Source organism: Pogona vitticeps, chromosome 6 (assembly GCF_051106095.1).
Source record: "Pogona vitticeps strain Pit_001003342236 chromosome 6, PviZW2.1, whole genome shotgun sequence".
NCBI lineage: Eukaryota > Metazoa > Chordata > Lepidosauria > Squamata > Agamidae > Pogona > Pogona vitticeps.
The window spans coordinates 92300301-92317380 of record NC_135788.1 but is presented as its reverse complement, the minus strand read 5'-3'; the positions used below and the strand labels follow the sequence as shown (position 1 = coordinate 92317380).

Sequence of the window (17080 nt, the reverse complement as noted above, 5' to 3'; positions counted from 1 at the left end):
AGAAAACAACTCTAGTCTCTTTAGTTTAGTATAGATTGCACTGACTGTCAGCAGCTTCCCGTGGTCTTTGAAAGCAGTGTTTCCCATCTGTAAAGGGAAAATGTTGAGGACTGAATATAGATTATGTTGTGTGCAAAGTATATGCCTGCCGAGAAAATATGCCCTTTCCCTATTTCTGATACCTTCAAGCTAATGGAGCTCTCTCCCTCCTCCCTGCCCCCTTTTTTTGCATTTGTTATGGTTTGTAGCACAAACACAGGATCACATTGTGATGATCAGTTATCTTTTAACCACTGTGTTGTATGCCAAAGCCGTTAGAGAGAAGCATCTATCTGGTTTCTGTGGAAAACACTGTGTGGAGTTACATGGATCTTTGCTCAAATGCTGTAAGGCAGTTATTTTCTACTGGCAGACAAATAGGCCACACACTGCGCTGACATTTGTTGCAGATAAATAGAATAGGAATGGGACTCGTGATAAGTGGGCTGCTTGTTGCCTCCACCAGTTTATAGGGTGGTGGATCCCTTGAGGCTGTACAACTTCAAAAAAAATTGGCCAAAAAATGGAGAATTGGCAGTCCTAGAAGCCTCCAGAAGCAGCAATTTCCCCCTAAAACAAGGCACAGACATTAGCTTGATCCCTTACCTCCGAAAACCTCAAAACATTCTTACAAACATGGAAGTCAGTCAGTTCCACTTTCACGAGGAGGAGGGTCTGTGCCTCCCATGGTGTGCTCAGGTGCTGAAAATTGGCCATTGGATACCACGAAGTTGACAACATTGACCAAGAATCTGAAGAGTGATAGAATGTTCTGTGTCCATTAAAGCAGAGGAAGGTGTGGTGCTTGCTTGCATGTTAATGGATGTGGTCTTCTGTACATGACATGACCTGCAAGTGTGCTGCAGAGCTGATGGTCTGCATGTCTGGGATGGATATGATTCATTTGTATAATGTGTGTGAACACTGTTACCTGTGTTCATAGGTGTGTATATTGAAGCACAGTACTTCTGGTTAGGAAGAAAATATGCCATACACAGAGTACAAATTTTGCAGGAGAAAAACTGCACATGAAGCTGCCTCCAGAGATGTGATCAACTTTTCAATTTTAAGAAGTATGTTTTTATGAAAGCTTAAGTGTAAACACATCTATGTAGAGAGTGAAAAATACATACTCTCCTCAGGGAGTAAGTGCTGTGTGGCTGTCACATGTACCTGGTGTTTATTGTTTTATAGTGTTAAAGCTGATGTTAAAATAAGAAAAATAAAACTACCGGTAGCTATATTATTTTTCAAAGAGAAAAAATTGCTTCCAAAATCCAAAGCTAGGTACTGTCTATATTAGAAACAAAATGCCATTATAAAGTATGTAGATGTTGAAATTTTCCAGGGCTCTTTATCAGGCCAGATAATTTTGAAGAGCATGGGATGGGGAAAGACACTCAGAAGTTTCAACACTTGCCATTTGCATTTTGAGATATGAGTCTACAATAAGCATCATGGCCTAAATTTTTGGTTTTCTGTCTCCTTTTTTAAATGCATCACCTAGCCTGATGGACAGTTCTAGAGACCTTCATGTCTTCAAACCCCAATATTATGGATTTCTAACAAACCCTTGCCAAGGATTTTGGATTTTTTTCCTTCAGCATATGAGCAAGGATTTATGTTTTAAGAAAGAACAAAAAGCAGTTGTGTGAGGCATTTGGTACATCTGCATAATGTCATACCAATGCATGCATTTGGAGCAAAGGTGCTTTTGTGTTACATGTTTGATTTATGCCTGCACACAAATAGCAGGGTGGTATGCATGGCTGTGCACAGTTGTTCATGATGATGGAGTGTGAGTGGTGATTTACAAGTATATGCACAGCAGTGTGTTCATGCACAAACCCTATAAGGTGTACCGTTTTTCTCCAGAGTTTGGAAGTAACTACTTACAAATACCACGCTGCTTGCAAGTAAGTCCATTTTGAAATACTTGCATTACATTGGTAACATATCCCTTTGCTATAGAACTGCAACTCTTTTGGTTTTGTTTATAGAGTTTATCTACCTGACAAAGTTATAGCAGTTTTCTCCTGAACTATAGCAACAGAGTTCTCTAGAAGAGATGGCTAAGTAATTGACCAATCTGCAAAGCCCTGGATGCCATAGTTACAGTAGTACCCAAAAGTACAGTTACACTTACAGTCAGACATACAGGCACATTTTAAATTACAAAGTGTGTGTGGCATCAGTTTGTTTGGTAGGCTTTATGCTTGCATCCTGTTAATATTCTAATGTTTTAAAAGTAACAAAAATGAACTATTGAATTACTTTTCAATAATAATAAATGTAGTTGCTTTTCAAAACTGTAGTTACAGTGATGGCTGAGAATGGTGAGTTTGGAATTGTAACCGTGACAAGTTATGTTTGAAAGTAGAGATATGCATGTTTATGTTTTTGAACTGCAACTCACAGAATTCCATAGGCAGCAGGGAGACTCCGAAAGTTGTAGTTCAAGAACACAATCATGCACACCTCTGTTTGAGAGTAACTATCTAAGTTTTGCTCTCCTTGAAATATTGAGTCTCTTTTCCCCTACACTGAAGATAGCTTCACCCTTCACACCCCTCCAAAACCTCCAAACATAAGGCAGATCTAGGCCAGGCGGCTGCTAATCTTGGTATGTTCTTGATGAGAGAAACATAAGTCAAAGTCCCAAGGCCAAATCCCCCACCCTGTGGCACACGTCTGCTTGCTCTCGCCCTCTCCACATCATGCCAAATGGTCCCTTTCACTAGCTCTTATCAACAGCCAACCTCCTGGGAGACACAACAAGTCCTTGCCTTCTGTGGCAGATTGACATGGACTTGTGGTTCGACCTTTCCTACCCCATGTAAGGTGCATGAATTCGGAGGTGTATATCACAGTTTAGAAAAGTTACATTTTTTGGACCACAATGCCTAGAGTCCTCCAGCTAGCATGGCCAGTAACTGTGATGGCTGGAAAATTCTGGGCATGATAGCCCAAAACATAACTTTTCCAAGCTCTGATATACAGTAATTATCATCATCGTGTGCTGTCGAGTCAATTCTGACTTATGGCAACCGTTTTCAGGGTTTTCCAGATAGAGAGTACCGAGAAGTGATCTATTATTCCCTTCTCCTGGGTACATCCTGGGACAGCACCGCTTAACCAAGGCTACACAGGCTGGTTGTTCTGGGGTGCACAGTAGGGAATTGAACTCCTTGCCTTTTGCTTTGCAGCCAGATACCTAACTCGCTGAGTTGTCCAGCTCTGATGAATTGTGCTTGTCTTTATCTACCAGTGGACAGTCAGTAGAAAGAAGCACCCAGGATAGAGATACTGCATGCGAAGCATCTGAAACAGAAAAAATCAATCAAACTAAGAGGGATAAACAGAAATAGCTCTTAACATGGCATTTCTTTGCCCTTTGAAAACATCTCAGAAGCAGCAAAAATGGTTCAAACTAGGTAGGTGGAGGTGGTAGGGGAAAGTATTAGCAGATCCAGTTATAAAGTCGCAATGACAATGCTTCAAACCTCTGCCATGAACTCAGTTAAGTCCAAGGAAAGGTCTATCCCCATTTTAACTCCTTCCTTCTGCAATATCACTGTGTCTTCCACTTCTGTGGGAACACATGGGTCTTGTAGTCCAACAAATTCTGGAAGACCACATGCTACACAACGCTTTAAACAATTCTTTCTTAACTCAACACCATTCCAAAAGAAGACCATTGCAATTTCTCAAATAGTGTTAGCGACTGAAAAAGTAAAGATACTTTGAAAAATGAGAAAGCTTTTCTGAAGATGTTTATGCCCCCGAAAACAGAGCGCCTGGCTTATGAAATGAAATGTGAACCTGGTGTGAAGACCGATTTAATTGTTTGTGAGGGATGAGGGTACTAATGTGAACTATTCTTGCTGCTTCTGAGATGGACTAAAGAGCAGAGAATGTGCGTTCAATCACTTTCTGCTACACTTAAGGTGTTATATCTGCTTCACTGTTCATTCCTTGAGGCCTCCTGTAGAGCTGGAGAAATATGAAGCTTTTGTGTCTGCTTTTGTGCCTGTTCCTGAAAATGGTGGATGATTATGTTTCAAATCTTCACAAAAGAAGAGACCGAAGTGCTCATAAGTATTTATACCCAGTTCCTAATTTGATCCACAACCTGCGATAGCATCATTCATTTCATGACTGCATGACAAGCATAAAGGATGACATCTTTGTTTCTACAGTAACTGCTGAGATTCTGTAACCTTCGCAATGTTTTACAGAAGGAATCAAACTCTTTTACATGTGCTAATAATAATCTGGCTCTTGTATCATGGCTCATTGCCAGAGGTACCATTCATTCTGGTGGTTAAACCTTCACAAGTAAGAACTGCATTGCAATTCAATCCATTATTCAGTGTTAGAAATAAACCTTGCTAGGTAAATCGTGGGCAAGGTTATTTTGACTACTGTGTAGATGAGGTGCCCTTAAGTGAGCCTATTAAGCTGCACGAGATGGGGTATGAATAACCTTCGCACATGTCCTATGGCATGTGTGACTATGCAAACTACAGGGGGAAAAGCCCTGTTGGGGTGTCTAACATCTCACCTTGCTTTCCACTGGAGCTACCCCCGCTGCTTAGTAGATTTATTACTTCATTGTTTGTTTAATCGGAGAAAGTATTCAGCCCCAGAACTTCCTGTTCTTTTTCAAATCTCTTTTGAAGATGGTGATAATATAAGCAATGATAATATGTGTGTATATTGGTGGTAGTTATTGTCTTGTACACCGTTTTGTTTTGTACAGAGTTTTTTTTAAAGGAAAATAACTCCTTCAATAGTTGTTGTTTTTTTAAAAAAAAGAGTTGGGCAGAATAGAATTGTAGCTGATACAATTTAAATTAGATTTAGAACATGTGCAAAGTGAATTTTCAGCAAGTAATCTCAGTTAGCCCTGAAGCCTATATTCAAAGCAAGTCTGCTTTTCCACATTTCACAAAAATCCCCCCCAAACAAACAAAACAAAACAAAACAAAAACCTCAGACCTGTTCCACTTCGGGTAGAAAAAACACCTCTTTTTGTATGGAGCAAAATATATGGCTTTCCCTCTTCACTCCACACAGAATTCGTATGCAGTCCCCTGCCTGCTAAGCACTAGCCAGGCTCCTTCCCACACTAGTGCCAAAGAGATATCAAATGGTCAGGGTGAATGCCAAGCTGGAATGTGCCATCAAACCCCTTTTCATCTTTCCCCTCAGGCCACCTCAGCACCTGGCCGGAAAGAACCCTCTCCGGACACCCGCTCCCCCTTTTCAGAACTCTTTGAGGGTAGCGCTGAGGAGCCGAAAGGCACAGAATTCTTACAGGTAACAGCAGTGGGTCAGGGGCTGTTTCTCAAATATTTCGTAGCAAGTGATTTGTGACTTTTCATCAACCTTGACTGGTGACTGACACCCAACATAACAGTCTCTAAACTGTCCCGTTCCAACTGTTGGCCAGCTCAGAGCCCAATGAACAAGTCTGGGACATTCAGACAAGATTTTTGTTGTGTTCCTGGAACTTTAAGAGGAGTTCAGATGGCATCATATGTGTCTATACAACACCGTTGTAGAAGTTTGATTCCACTGCCATGGCTCCACCATATGGAATCTTGGGATATGTAGTTCGATGCGATATCTAGAATTCAGCGCCATAGTTCTACACTGTGGGAACTACACTAGAGCTCTTCCAGAGAATTCTAAGCCCCTCACTAAATTATAGATCACTGGATTCCATGGGTAAGAGCCATAGCAGGTGTCCACACACTGGTGTTGTTTCAGATCATTCTGCGATTGTTCTGATTTCTTTGTTTCAGACATGAATAGATCACCACAGTATTTGTGTCCATACATGGGGGAGGTATTTGCGATGGACTGGAGCAAACCACAGCATCTGGTGGTGGTGTAAAAAAAATTGAAAACTTGGGAGTACTGATAGTATTTTCATCTCTGCATTATGTGGACACTAAAATGCAATGCTGGCATCATCGGTGCAACAAAGGTTAATCAAATGCTCAGAGTGGACAGACTTACAGTTAAACTGGCCTCAGACTGCTACGTATAACTGTGTACTGTAGATACACCCATCATCTTCTATTTATATCCTCCTCCAGGTTTTCCCAGTACTTGAAGCATTTCCATATAGAGGGCTCCTCCAGCTGGCAATTAGAGAGCACTGTGCAGCTGTTCCATCTTTTTCTCTTTAACAGATTTTCTGCAGTAAGGAAAACGACAGGGAAGGGGGAGGTTGTGAGAGGAGGAAAACGAGAATGATATTTACCCCACTTTTCTCCTTAAAAAGGGCACAAAGTGGCTCACGTCATTAAAATACAATTTTAAAGTTAAAAACAGTAAGTATACAAATACTACAAAGGATCAAACAAATACCACATTTTAAAAGAACCAGCACTTTATAGGTTAGAAGCAACAGCAAAAACACATTAAAAATAGTAAGGTAACCCCTTAACTCAGAGAGCTAGTCACTGAGAGAAAGCTTGTGTGAAGAGAAAGGTCTTCGCCTGCTTGCAAAAGGACAGCAAAGAAATAACAAATATGAAAAATCAAATTGAAAGGAGGCAGATACTTAGATATATTTATTGTGCTGTGGCTGCATCTTTCTACATCTTAAGATACCTGCAATTGAGTGCATGTGTGGCTGCTGTCTAACAGAGTTGAGGAAGCCTAAAATCTTAGAAACTTCATAATTGTCATCATCCTGTATTTCAGGAGGTGCCCAAAACCTCAATGCCTTCAGTTCACCAAACCACAGTCAGGGGAGATTCTGTAGCAAAAAAGGTATGTTGGCTTTTGTCGTTCAAAAAAGCAGTGAACTATGGGGTGCATATACGCCACCCAATTATAGCAATTTAACATCAGTTTTCGCTTTCTGAGGACTTATACTGTAACTAAGAAGAACTCTCTGCTAGTGAGTTCAAGTATACTGCTCTGAATTATAGCAGAGAATTTTAAGCGCTATGAGATGGTCAGGTATAAAACAGCTCTTTAAATGTATGGTGTTGATAAGCTTTTTAAAAAGGGTGAAAATGAGACAATTAAAGGGAAGGATGATATTTAGGATGAGCAGGAACTTTGTTTATTAGGGTTTATTTCTGAATAAGTATATATTACACACATCTATCCTGTGGGGGTGGGGGATTATTTGGTGAGGATTTAGATTAAAATTAGAGATGGGGATATTCGTATTCATAAATGAATATGAATATCCCCATCTCAGGTGGACCTCATGTGTCCTGGCACTGTGAAGGTCACGCTGTTCCCACCAGTGGCAGCCAGAACTCCACTTTCTTCCTGCTCGATTGGCCATTCCAGGCAGAGGGGCAGGAGGATGAATCTCCCCATCTCTAATTCAAATTGCTTTTCCAGGAGTATTTAGGATTCCTCCTAAATACTCCTGGAAAAGCAGTTTGGTGAGGTGGCTGATGATTCTGTGTGAAAGAACCTTAACTGAAACTTGCAAAGGTTCCAATTGAAGGAGGGAGTTAGTTGCCATTAAAGCACTTTAAATCTGTAATGAACATAGATAGTCAGTCATGCAAGTAGGGAGCAGCTCACCTAGACAATTTAAAGGTGAAACACCTCCATATCTCTAACTCAGGTAATTAACCATGTTTTGTTATATGTTTGTGTCCAAAATGGCAGCTCCTGAAGAACACTCTCTCAATGGCAATTTTGTTCAGTCTGAAACATTTGCTGCTGCTTTCTTTTCAGGAAGTATTTTTTCCAATGGTTGTTGTAGGTTTTTCGGGCTGTTTGGCCACGTTCTGGAGGTTTTTCTTCCTAATGTTTCGCCAGTCTCTGTGGCTGGCATCTTCAGAGGACAAGAGTTAGAACTCTGTCTGTGTTCTGACAGTTCTAACTCCTGTCCTCTGAAGATGCCGGCCACAGAGACTGGCAAAACGTTGGGAAGATAAACCGACAGAACACGGTCAAACAGCCCAAGAAATCTACAACAACCATCGGATCCCGGCCATGAAAGCCTTTCAGAATACATATATTTCTTCAACCTTCCCTGAGAAATTCTCTAACTTAACCTCCTTTCTTCCACCTTCAGACGAAAGAGGAGGCTGAAAGATCAAGCTGGCTTCCAGTGACCACAGCTGGACACCATCAGACGGTTAGTCAGCCGAGGGTCTGACTTCTGGCTAGTCCACAAAGGGTCCTGTCTTTTCTTGATTTGTTAAGTCATGTGGCACAGTTATAAGAAGGAGACAGCATCAATGAGATCTGTTTTGGCTTAGCAGTTTTGAATCATCCAACATTAATTTGGCCAAGGAGAGTTCCAACTCAGATTGGCCCTTCCATAGCTATATGTTGGTGGTCTTCTCTGAAGGTATTTCAGGGTATCCATAGAAAGTTAACTGTTTGTTTACTGACTAGTTGCATGCATGTTGTGGCTTTCCTCCAGTGAATTCAAGGTAGTGTATACAAGTCTCCTCTCCACCTGCATTTTCACAACAACTCTTTGAGGTAGATTAGAATGCAGGACAATGGCCTATAGTTTATTCCATGGCTGAATGGAGATTTGAACTCTTATCTCCCAAATCCCAGTCCAGTATTCTTACCTCTACACCATACAGGTTCTTTAGTTGTGAATGAATACAGAAAGAAATACCCTGGGTTATTTGCCTTGATAGATCTATCTACCTAATGGCTTTCTGAGCAATTGACAGCCTCAGCTTCGTACTGTTCTGTAGACAGATTGCATCATGTGTTTTAAGAATTGAGAAAGATTTTGAAGGTTTGGACAGCCCTGAAATGTATACTGTGTCTCAACCCTTGTGAATAATGTTGTTTTCTAATTTCCTTGTTTTTTGGCAGGTGATAACCAAGGAGCAAACCTCTTCCACCCTTTCCCCTAAGAGAACTGCTGCCTCCATTCTCTGGGTAAAGAGGAAAATATGACAGGGCAAATTACATCCAAATACCTAAGGAACTGTACGACACCTCATCCCACTAAGCCACCTCATTAAAAAAAATTAAGCATAAATGTTGCTCTTGTCATTCTCCTGTAAGCTGCTAAGATGCCACATTTGCCTTCTTTCCTAGACCTTTCCTTGGTTCCTATTCTTCAACAATCTTGACCTCCCCTCTTTGTGAAACTAAAACCTCACCACTAATCCATTTCCCCCCACCAATTTTCCTCTTTATGGAGCTGCCATTTTGAAGGCAGACAGATTTAACTGTTGCACAGCTGAGAGACCTTCATCTCTAAGATTTCATGCCTGCATTGGAAGTTGAATGGTGGCTGTTCTGTAGTGTGTAAGAGACTTGGAATTGAGCTTGTGACTCGGGGGGGGGGCTTAAATCTGGCATAATTTGTATGGTTTACTACAAAAATTATTTTCCAGAGCTTGCAAATAATGTATGAAAAAATTGTTATCCTGATCTTTTAAATTTTTAGTAACAAATTCAAAATTCTACAGTCAAAGTTCTATTGGCAATTTAAAACTGTGTAAGGGAAGTCACATATGTTGCAGCAATGAATTACCATTCATTAACATAATGCTGGTGGCATTCCTGGGCATGCATCAGGGAATGCAACCAGCACCTAATTTATAAGTAGCAATTTGCTGCCGTGACTTATGTAACTTCCCTTACATAAGCACAAATCACCGATGAGATTCTGACCATTAAGTTAATTCTTAAAATGGCAAACAATACTATTATAATTCTTCTCATCTGCCACATTGTAATTGTAGGTTTACCGATTTTACATATCGAGTAACCAATTCAGTTTCTTTATTATTTAAGATCAATGCATGAGACCTCCCATGACCATTTAACATGAATGCTCACCTTTTCAAGCTCTATTCTTTCCTTACTGCCATTATCATCTTGTCTGCCAGGAGGAGTCAGAACGCTTGACACCTTCAGTTTACCAATCAACAGTCAGTGAGGAGTCTGTGGCAAAACAGGTACTTTAAGATCTGGTTATCAGGTGCAGTTGCATCTTATTGCTGCTGCTCTAAGGTTGTATTTCTTACATGGGACTAAAGGTTTTATTGATAATTTCTGTTTGACTTGAAAAAGTCAGATGTACATTTAGAAGGAAAACTACCTGTAATCCAGTGATGGGGAGGTTCGTGCCCTCCCTCACTCCAAACCAAACCACATTTGGGAAATGGCCCCTCACTAACTCCTTTTTTCTGTCTTCTTCAGATGAATAATCTTTCACAGTGTGTCTGTCCGGCAGTGTCTGGCCCTCCTGGTCCAAAGGTCTGCATTCAGTCTTTTCAGGCCTAGTTAGATTGCTATGGTAACAAACCACTCTGCAAGTTCAGCCAGTTATCTAGTAGACAAGAGAGAGCTTCTATAAATGTTTGCAAAAACGTGATGGGAGAGACTCTTTTTTCAGTTCAGTTTTTATACAAACTCGTCAAAATTCAACGATTTCTTCGCATTTGAAAAAGGAAAGAAGTTAGGAATATTGTATGTTTCAAAGGAAAAATGTTTTAACCTATTTAGGCATTTGAGCAAGTCCCAGTGGAAATATTACCATATTTTTCCGTGTATAAGATGCCCCCGTTTATAAGACGCCCCCCACTTTTCTAATCCAAAATTAAGAAATTTAAGTAGGGCGTAGCAAGTGTAGGGAGAAAGGGATCAAAGCGCTGCAGGATTGCTTTGATCCCTGCTTTCCCCTCCACTTGTTTTTGTTCTCTCCTCGGCTTACTTCCGTGTATAAGATGACCCTCAATTTTTAATCTAAAGATTTTAGACAAAAGTATAGTCTTATACATGGAAAAATATGGTACTTTAAGTAGACTATAGCTCCGAGGAACCTCAATTGTGCATACAGCTTGGGGGATTCTGGAAGGTGTAGTCCAAAGAAATACATTTTTCCCTAGTTCTGTCCTGATGCATCTGGCTTTTCCTCACAGGCAGGGCCAGAGCTACCACTAGGTGAATTAGGCGACTGCCTAGAGCGCAGACCTGAGAGGGGCGCAAGTAGTTAGTCTTGCCTAGGGTCCAAAAAAGTCTGGCCCTGGCTGTGCTCATAGGATTCTTAAAGGAGAAAGAAACCCTCTTGCCCAGCAGAGGTGCTGATCATCATAACCCTTACTGTCAATTGGAGCAAAGTGTGGTTTGCCAGATATTGGTGGACAGCAGCTCCCATCAGTACAGTCCATTGGGAGGAGGGAGGAGAACTACAGTCCAAAAACCTCTGGAAGGCAGCACTTTGGCCCCACCCCTAAGGGTTGATATACCATAGCTTGAATCCATACAATGCTTCTGATCCAATGTTCGTTTCTGTAACAGGGGGAAAAGGGAGACCCCGGCCCTCCAGGCCAGAGAGGATTACCTGGGGAAAGGGGGCAGATGGGTAATCCTGGCCACCCTGGACCACCAGGACCACCAGGATCACCCCTTCCAGGAACACCAGGATGTGCTGGTACCAACAATGGAAATGACAGGCCTGAAAAGGTGAGATTCAGTTGTTAGGAAAAATGCAGAAAATGTGTTGATGTGCCTGTTTAGTCCCCTTTTAACAGTTTTCCTACACTTTGCATTTTCTTTTATTGGTGTGTTTTCAAATGTAGTTACATTACATTCATACCCTGCCCCTCTAGTGCCTATGAAGCAGTACTGTGGGTGGCTAACAGCAGTTAAAAACACATTTATGAATGTTCTGTTTTACTTGTATAGATCCCATATAGTTGTAAATTGCCTTGTGTCTCATCCATGGCAGACTAGCAAGATTGAGATGCTAGTTTTCTACATTTGGGGGATTCTTTTAATTTTGTGTAGAAAAGCAAGAAGCATGGAAGCTTCTACCTGCATTCTGAAATGATACGACTCAGACAAAGGTTTATCATCTCAATAATGCTTAAGTCTTTAACTTTTCCGTGGGGCTGGAAATATCAACAAATAAGTTGCCAGACTACTCAGAGATGCTGAACAAAAGTTTTATCTAACCCTTAAGAAATCATGAATATACCTGCATATCTGTTTTTTTTTAATGCAACCTTTTAGGATGTTACCATTCTTGAAGGACCTCCTGGCCCACCGGGTTTGCCTGGCCACCCAGGTCCCCCCGGACATCACGGATACCCAGGTCCTGAAGGCCCTCAAGGACCTCCTGGTCTTCCAGGGCATGAAGGCCAGCAAGGTGCTCCAGGTCTCGCTGGTCCACCAGGCCAGCCTGGCCCACCAGGATCTATAGGAGCCCCAGGTATTCCAGGGCCAGCTGGTGCAGAGGGGCCTCCAGGACCCATGGGCCCCGAAGGACATCCAGGTCTTCCAGGCCATGTGGGGCCACCAGGACCACAAGGCTTTCCTGGACAGGAAGGTCCTCCAGGACAAGAAGGACCACCAGGCAAGGATGGGTCAAAGGTAACCCATGTAATAACTGTGAGCATTAAACAAATTCGGGTGGGATAATAGGATGCCTGGAGAGAATGGAGCAAAATAAGATGGACAAGACCAGGGTCAGCAATAAATGGGCCAAGCCTGGTGTGATATTATGGGAGCTATAATATAACCAGCACTTGGAACTAATGGGTTTCAAGTAACCTAGCTAGCTGTAACTTATTACCACTTTGGAGGTAACAATAACAAAGGTGTAACCTAAATAATAATGTTTCTAAAGCAACACAATGAACTGGAATGTTAGGTAGGTGGGGTTAATCATATTCTTAAGTTACTTTTTAGGGACATTCTTAGGTATTTTAGATTCATAGTGGGTAGAATTTTTCTAGTTTTGTATCATTTTCTTATCAATCCCAAGTCTGTGTTAAGAATCTTTAACCCAGGATAAGAAACATTCTTTGGTTTTTCCTTTTGTATTTCTATGAATATTTTCAAGTTGGCCACTAGAGAGGGGCAGAGTGTATTACCCTGAATTTTTCTGGCATGCTGTTAAGGTCCATACAATGTCTTACCAAAAGGCCATGCAACAAACCACTTGCATGAGCAGAGCAACAGTAAGAACGATGAGAATGAGGCTGCTGAAAAATAATGAGTAGTTATTTGTTTGTTTGTTTGTTTGTTTGTTTTATTAAATAAATAAATTCAGTAACACAAGTTGCTGAATTAATACGTTGGAGGAGATGTGTAACACTTTACGTAGCAAATTGTTTTTAAATATAATATTCCAAGCTCTGAATCCAGCACATCTGGACAGCGCAAAGTTGGGGAGGCCAACCTGGGTGGTACATTTAGAGGCACCCTGAATCCAAATTAGGGAGGGCAGAAGATAGAGATTTCCAGAGGAAATGCAATTCTAACCCTAAATCTCAAGTGTTGGCACTTATGGTGCTAGGCTTCTGATTTGGACTTCCTGTGACTATTTCTGAATGTTCTATTGTTTCAGGGTGAGAAAGGTGAGATGGGCCCATTGGGATCCCCAGGAAATCCAGGACTGATTGGAGAAATGGGGCCTCGAGGTCTACCCGGTCCCATGGGTCCCCCTGGCCTACCTGGCAAGAATCAGGTGAGTAGGGACCGATCCAGTCCTTAGAATGCATGTAATTCCCAGGATCAGTATCTAGATACCAGACAGACAGACAGACAGACAGACAGACAGGCAGGCAGGCAGGCAGGCAGGCAGGCAGACAGGCAGGCAGGCAGACAGACAGACAATGGTTATTGTCACTGTTTAAATGGGAGTAATTCTAGTACTGTACTGAAAGAGTTTCAACTACCTTCCATTAACCTTGCTATGCCCCACAGCTGTTTTCCCTCCGCTTCCCTAGTTTCTTACTGCAACTTGCCCATTATTCAACTTCCTTATTTTACTTCACCACTCTTCCCCTTCCTGCAGGAAAAAAAAATCTCTTATTCTATGGGCATGGGCCTTCAATAAGGCATATTAAAAGAATATAAACACGTGTGCAAAATTGTTCCTAAGCAACAGTGTTTTCCCATTCTGTGTCCTTCCCTAAGCTTGGCAAAGCTTATATGTTGTTATGTGCCAACAGGTCACATCCTAATTGAAAGCAACCGAATCAAATGTTCAAGGCGTGTGAGCTAGTTGAGGAATGGATTTACCAGTGCCATCTCCCAGCAGTGGCATAGTGTGGAGGGGGCGAGAGGGGCAGTCGCCCCAGGGTGCAATCTTATTAGGGGTGCAACCACTGCACTTTTGCACCTCCCATGCTCCATCTTGCTGCTGGCCTGGCTGCTCCGCCAGTTGGTCCATCCTCTCCCTCCCTCCCTCCCTCTCACCTTTGCTCCCCTGCCTCCCTGTCTGGCACCAGGTGAGAAATGGGCTTAGACCACCCCATCGAGGAGAGTGTGCCAGCAGCCTCCATCCAACCAAGGCTGATGAAGGGGGTGCCACTCCTGCTGCTGCTGGGCAGCCTGAGCCATATGGGCTGGGCTGGGGGCCTGATACCGCAGTGCTTTTCCCTGGCCGCCATCAGGCTGCTAGTGGCACTGAGCTTGGATGGCAGCATCTTCCTAATGGGCCGGTGGCGGGAGCGAAGCGCGGCCATGCAGGCGCTGCAGGGGGCAGCAGCGGCAGTGTAGCAGTGGGAGCTGGCGATGTAGCATGGCCCTCTCTGCGCCCTAGCTGAGCCCAGTGCAAAGTAGGCTAGGAGGAGCCAGGAGAAGATGGGGAAGGAGGGATGATAATGGAGGGGGAAGAGAGTGTCTCAGGGAGACTCCTATCAGAGGAGGAGGGGGGCACAAGTCCACGGGTTAGAGGGCACAATACTTGCCCTAGGTGATGGCAAGCCACACTATGCCACGGCCTCCCAATGAGTTTTGATGGCTGAGCAGGAATTTGAACCCAGATCTCCTGAGTCCTGGTCCAACACTCTACTCACTAAAGCACATTTTGACAAAGGGAGGGGGGAAATGTTGTAGCTCTTGAATGAATAATAATTGCATTTCAGTGTGAATGTCCTTGAAATTTTGGGTCTTTCGAGTACTACAATATCTTGCATGGTTTTCCCCCTTTTGTCAACAAGCTGAGACAGATCAACATGGCTTCTTCTCTAGAAATCTGTACATCACATTGTCCTCTCGAAGCTGATAGAGTACAGGCTTAAGGGCAGGGACGGAAAACATATAGAACGCCATATGTTATTGGACTTCAGATCCCATCATTCCTCACAACTGGCTGTGCTGGCTAGTGCTGCTTGGAGTTGTATCTTTAATATGTATTATTTATGTAAAAAACGTATGTCAGCATCTTCAACAATGTTTCAACATCTGCAGGGCTACATGGTCAGTTTGTACATTGATAATATAAATGAGTGTTGTTTCTATTTTCTTTGGGGTTTCACTGATTCCTCAATGTTTCTCCTTATAGTGTAGCACTGACACAAGTCTTCCTGGGCCTCCAGGTCCAAAGGTAAGTGTCAAAACCTGGATATGAGACCCTAGTGCCTGAGTTTCCAATTAAGAGAGGAACAGCCTTCGTTGGTGTACTGGATGCCAACCACCTCAAAGATGTTTGTACAAAAATGCATGTGCACAGTACGGTCTTTGGAAATCCCTACTATTGTTCTGCTGCTCAGCTTCCCCTCCACCCTTCAGAAAAACATGGCAGAATGGCTCCAGGTTATCTTTCTCCTTCATCATGGTTAGTGAATATGTAGTCCTCTAGACCAGTGGTTCTTAACGTGGGTGATAATGCCCCCCAGGGGGCGATTTCATTTTTCAGGGGGACGGTAAAACGAAAAGGGGCAGCGTGGATGCGCTGGAGCAAAAGGGGGGCGGTAGGGGGGCGCTGGAGCAAGCCAAACCTGTGAAGATGGCTGCAGCCTTTTTACAGTGTGCATGAATATATTTATTTATTTATTTATTTATTTATTTATTTATTTATTTGTTTGTTTGTTTGTTTATTTATTTGTTTATTTATTTATTGGACTTATATACCGCCCCATAGCGCTACAAGCACTCTCTGGGCGGTTTACAATTTTAATTATAAAGGCTACACATTGCCCCCCCAGCAAGCTGGGTACTCATTTTACCGACCTCGGAAGGATGGAAGGCTGAGTCAACCTTGAGCTGGCTACCTGGGATTTGAACCCCAGGTCGTGAGCACAGTTTTAGCTGCAGTACAGCGTTTTAACCACTGCGCCACGAGGCTCTTCACAATACATTCTGGAAAGACCATCTGCCAGAACATTAAACCTTCCAGCAATGTGCTGAACTTCAAAATCAAAATCTTGCAATGCCAAATGTCATCTCAGCAATTCTGATTGTGAGATTTCATCTTCTGCAACCAAACCAAAGCTCTATGATTTGTCTGCAGAGTGAATCTACATACCCACAGATAAGGCCCAAGAAGATTAAGAGACCAGATAATAGATAAGGCCTCTTTTTCTAGAACTCAGCAATTTCTCTTTCTAAGAGTTTTCTGGAGAAATATGAGATTGGATCAGGAATCCCATCTTCCCCTTTCTGCAACAGTACAGCTCCAAGACCCAAATGTGAAGCATCTGTTTGTAGAATGAATGGTTTGTCAAAGTCAGGTGATTTTAGTATAGGTGCAGCACTAATCTCTGCGTTTAAGGCTTCAGAAGCACCTTGACACTCAGGTGTCCACTCTACCATGACAGGCTGCCTTCTCTTCGCTAGCTCCATCAAAGGCATTGCAAAATGACTGAAATCAGGAATGAACCTTCTTTAATACCCAACTAGGCCCAAAAAGGATTGAACTTGCTTTTTAGTTGTAGGAATAGGCCAATCATTTATGGCTTGCAAAGGCTGAATTTCTCCGTGTCCAATCAAATGACCCAAGTACATGACTTTTCCCTGCATCCACTGACACTTAGTCACTTTGACTGTCAATCCCGCTTGCTGGATTCTAGACAAGACAGTTTCAATGTGACATGTGAAATTCAAAATCAGAACTGAAAATTGCAACATCATCAAGATACACACTAGCAAATGTGTGTAAGACCATGCAAAAGTTTGACTATCTTCCTCTGAAATAAAGAACCACTGTTCTTTAACCCAAATGGTAACCATGACAAAGCTCTCTCCACATTTCATGCATTTATGTGGTTTCTCTCCAGTGCGGGTTCTTTGATGTTACCTAAGGGCATCACTGCGACTATATCCCACCTATCTA

The 17080-nt window shown here is 42.4% G+C and overlaps 1 protein-coding gene and 1 long non-coding RNA gene across 5 annotated transcripts in view; one reads left to right on the top strand and one right to left on the bottom strand.

Moving 5' to 3' along the window:
• LOC110085567 (uncharacterized) overlaps positions 1 to 17080 on the top strand; it is a 41068-nt gene that overhangs the window by 2219 nt on the left and 21769 nt on the right. The window contains exons 3-12 of one of the 4 annotated variants that reach the window (XM_020805861.3): positions 5254 to 5361; positions 6760 to 6828; positions 8105 to 8167; positions 8872 to 8937; positions 9900 to 9968; positions 10213 to 10269; positions 11314 to 11478; positions 12028 to 12387; positions 13367 to 13486; positions 15311 to 15352. In XM_020805861.3, coding sequence (XP_020661520.3) covers positions 5254 to 5361; positions 6760 to 6828; positions 8105 to 8167; positions 8872 to 8937; positions 9900 to 9968; positions 10213 to 10269; positions 11314 to 11478; positions 12028 to 12387; positions 13367 to 13486; positions 15311 to 15352 — 1119 coding nt within the window. The remainder of the gene's footprint in view (positions 1 to 5253; positions 5362 to 6759; positions 6829 to 8104; positions 8168 to 8871; positions 8938 to 9899; positions 9969 to 10212; positions 10270 to 11313; positions 11479 to 12027; positions 12388 to 13366; positions 13487 to 15310; positions 15353 to 17080) is intronic. The other 3 variants (XM_073004250.2, XM_020805864.3, XM_073004251.2) reach the window with 3 other exon arrangements.
• LOC144583645 (uncharacterized) lies at positions 5381 to 9933 on the bottom strand. The gene is made up of 2 exons (XR_013537554.1): positions 9850 to 9933; positions 5381 to 6247 (listed from the first exon to the last, which is right to left on the bottom strand). It is a non-coding gene; the product is annotated as an uncharacterized LOC144583645 (long non-coding RNA).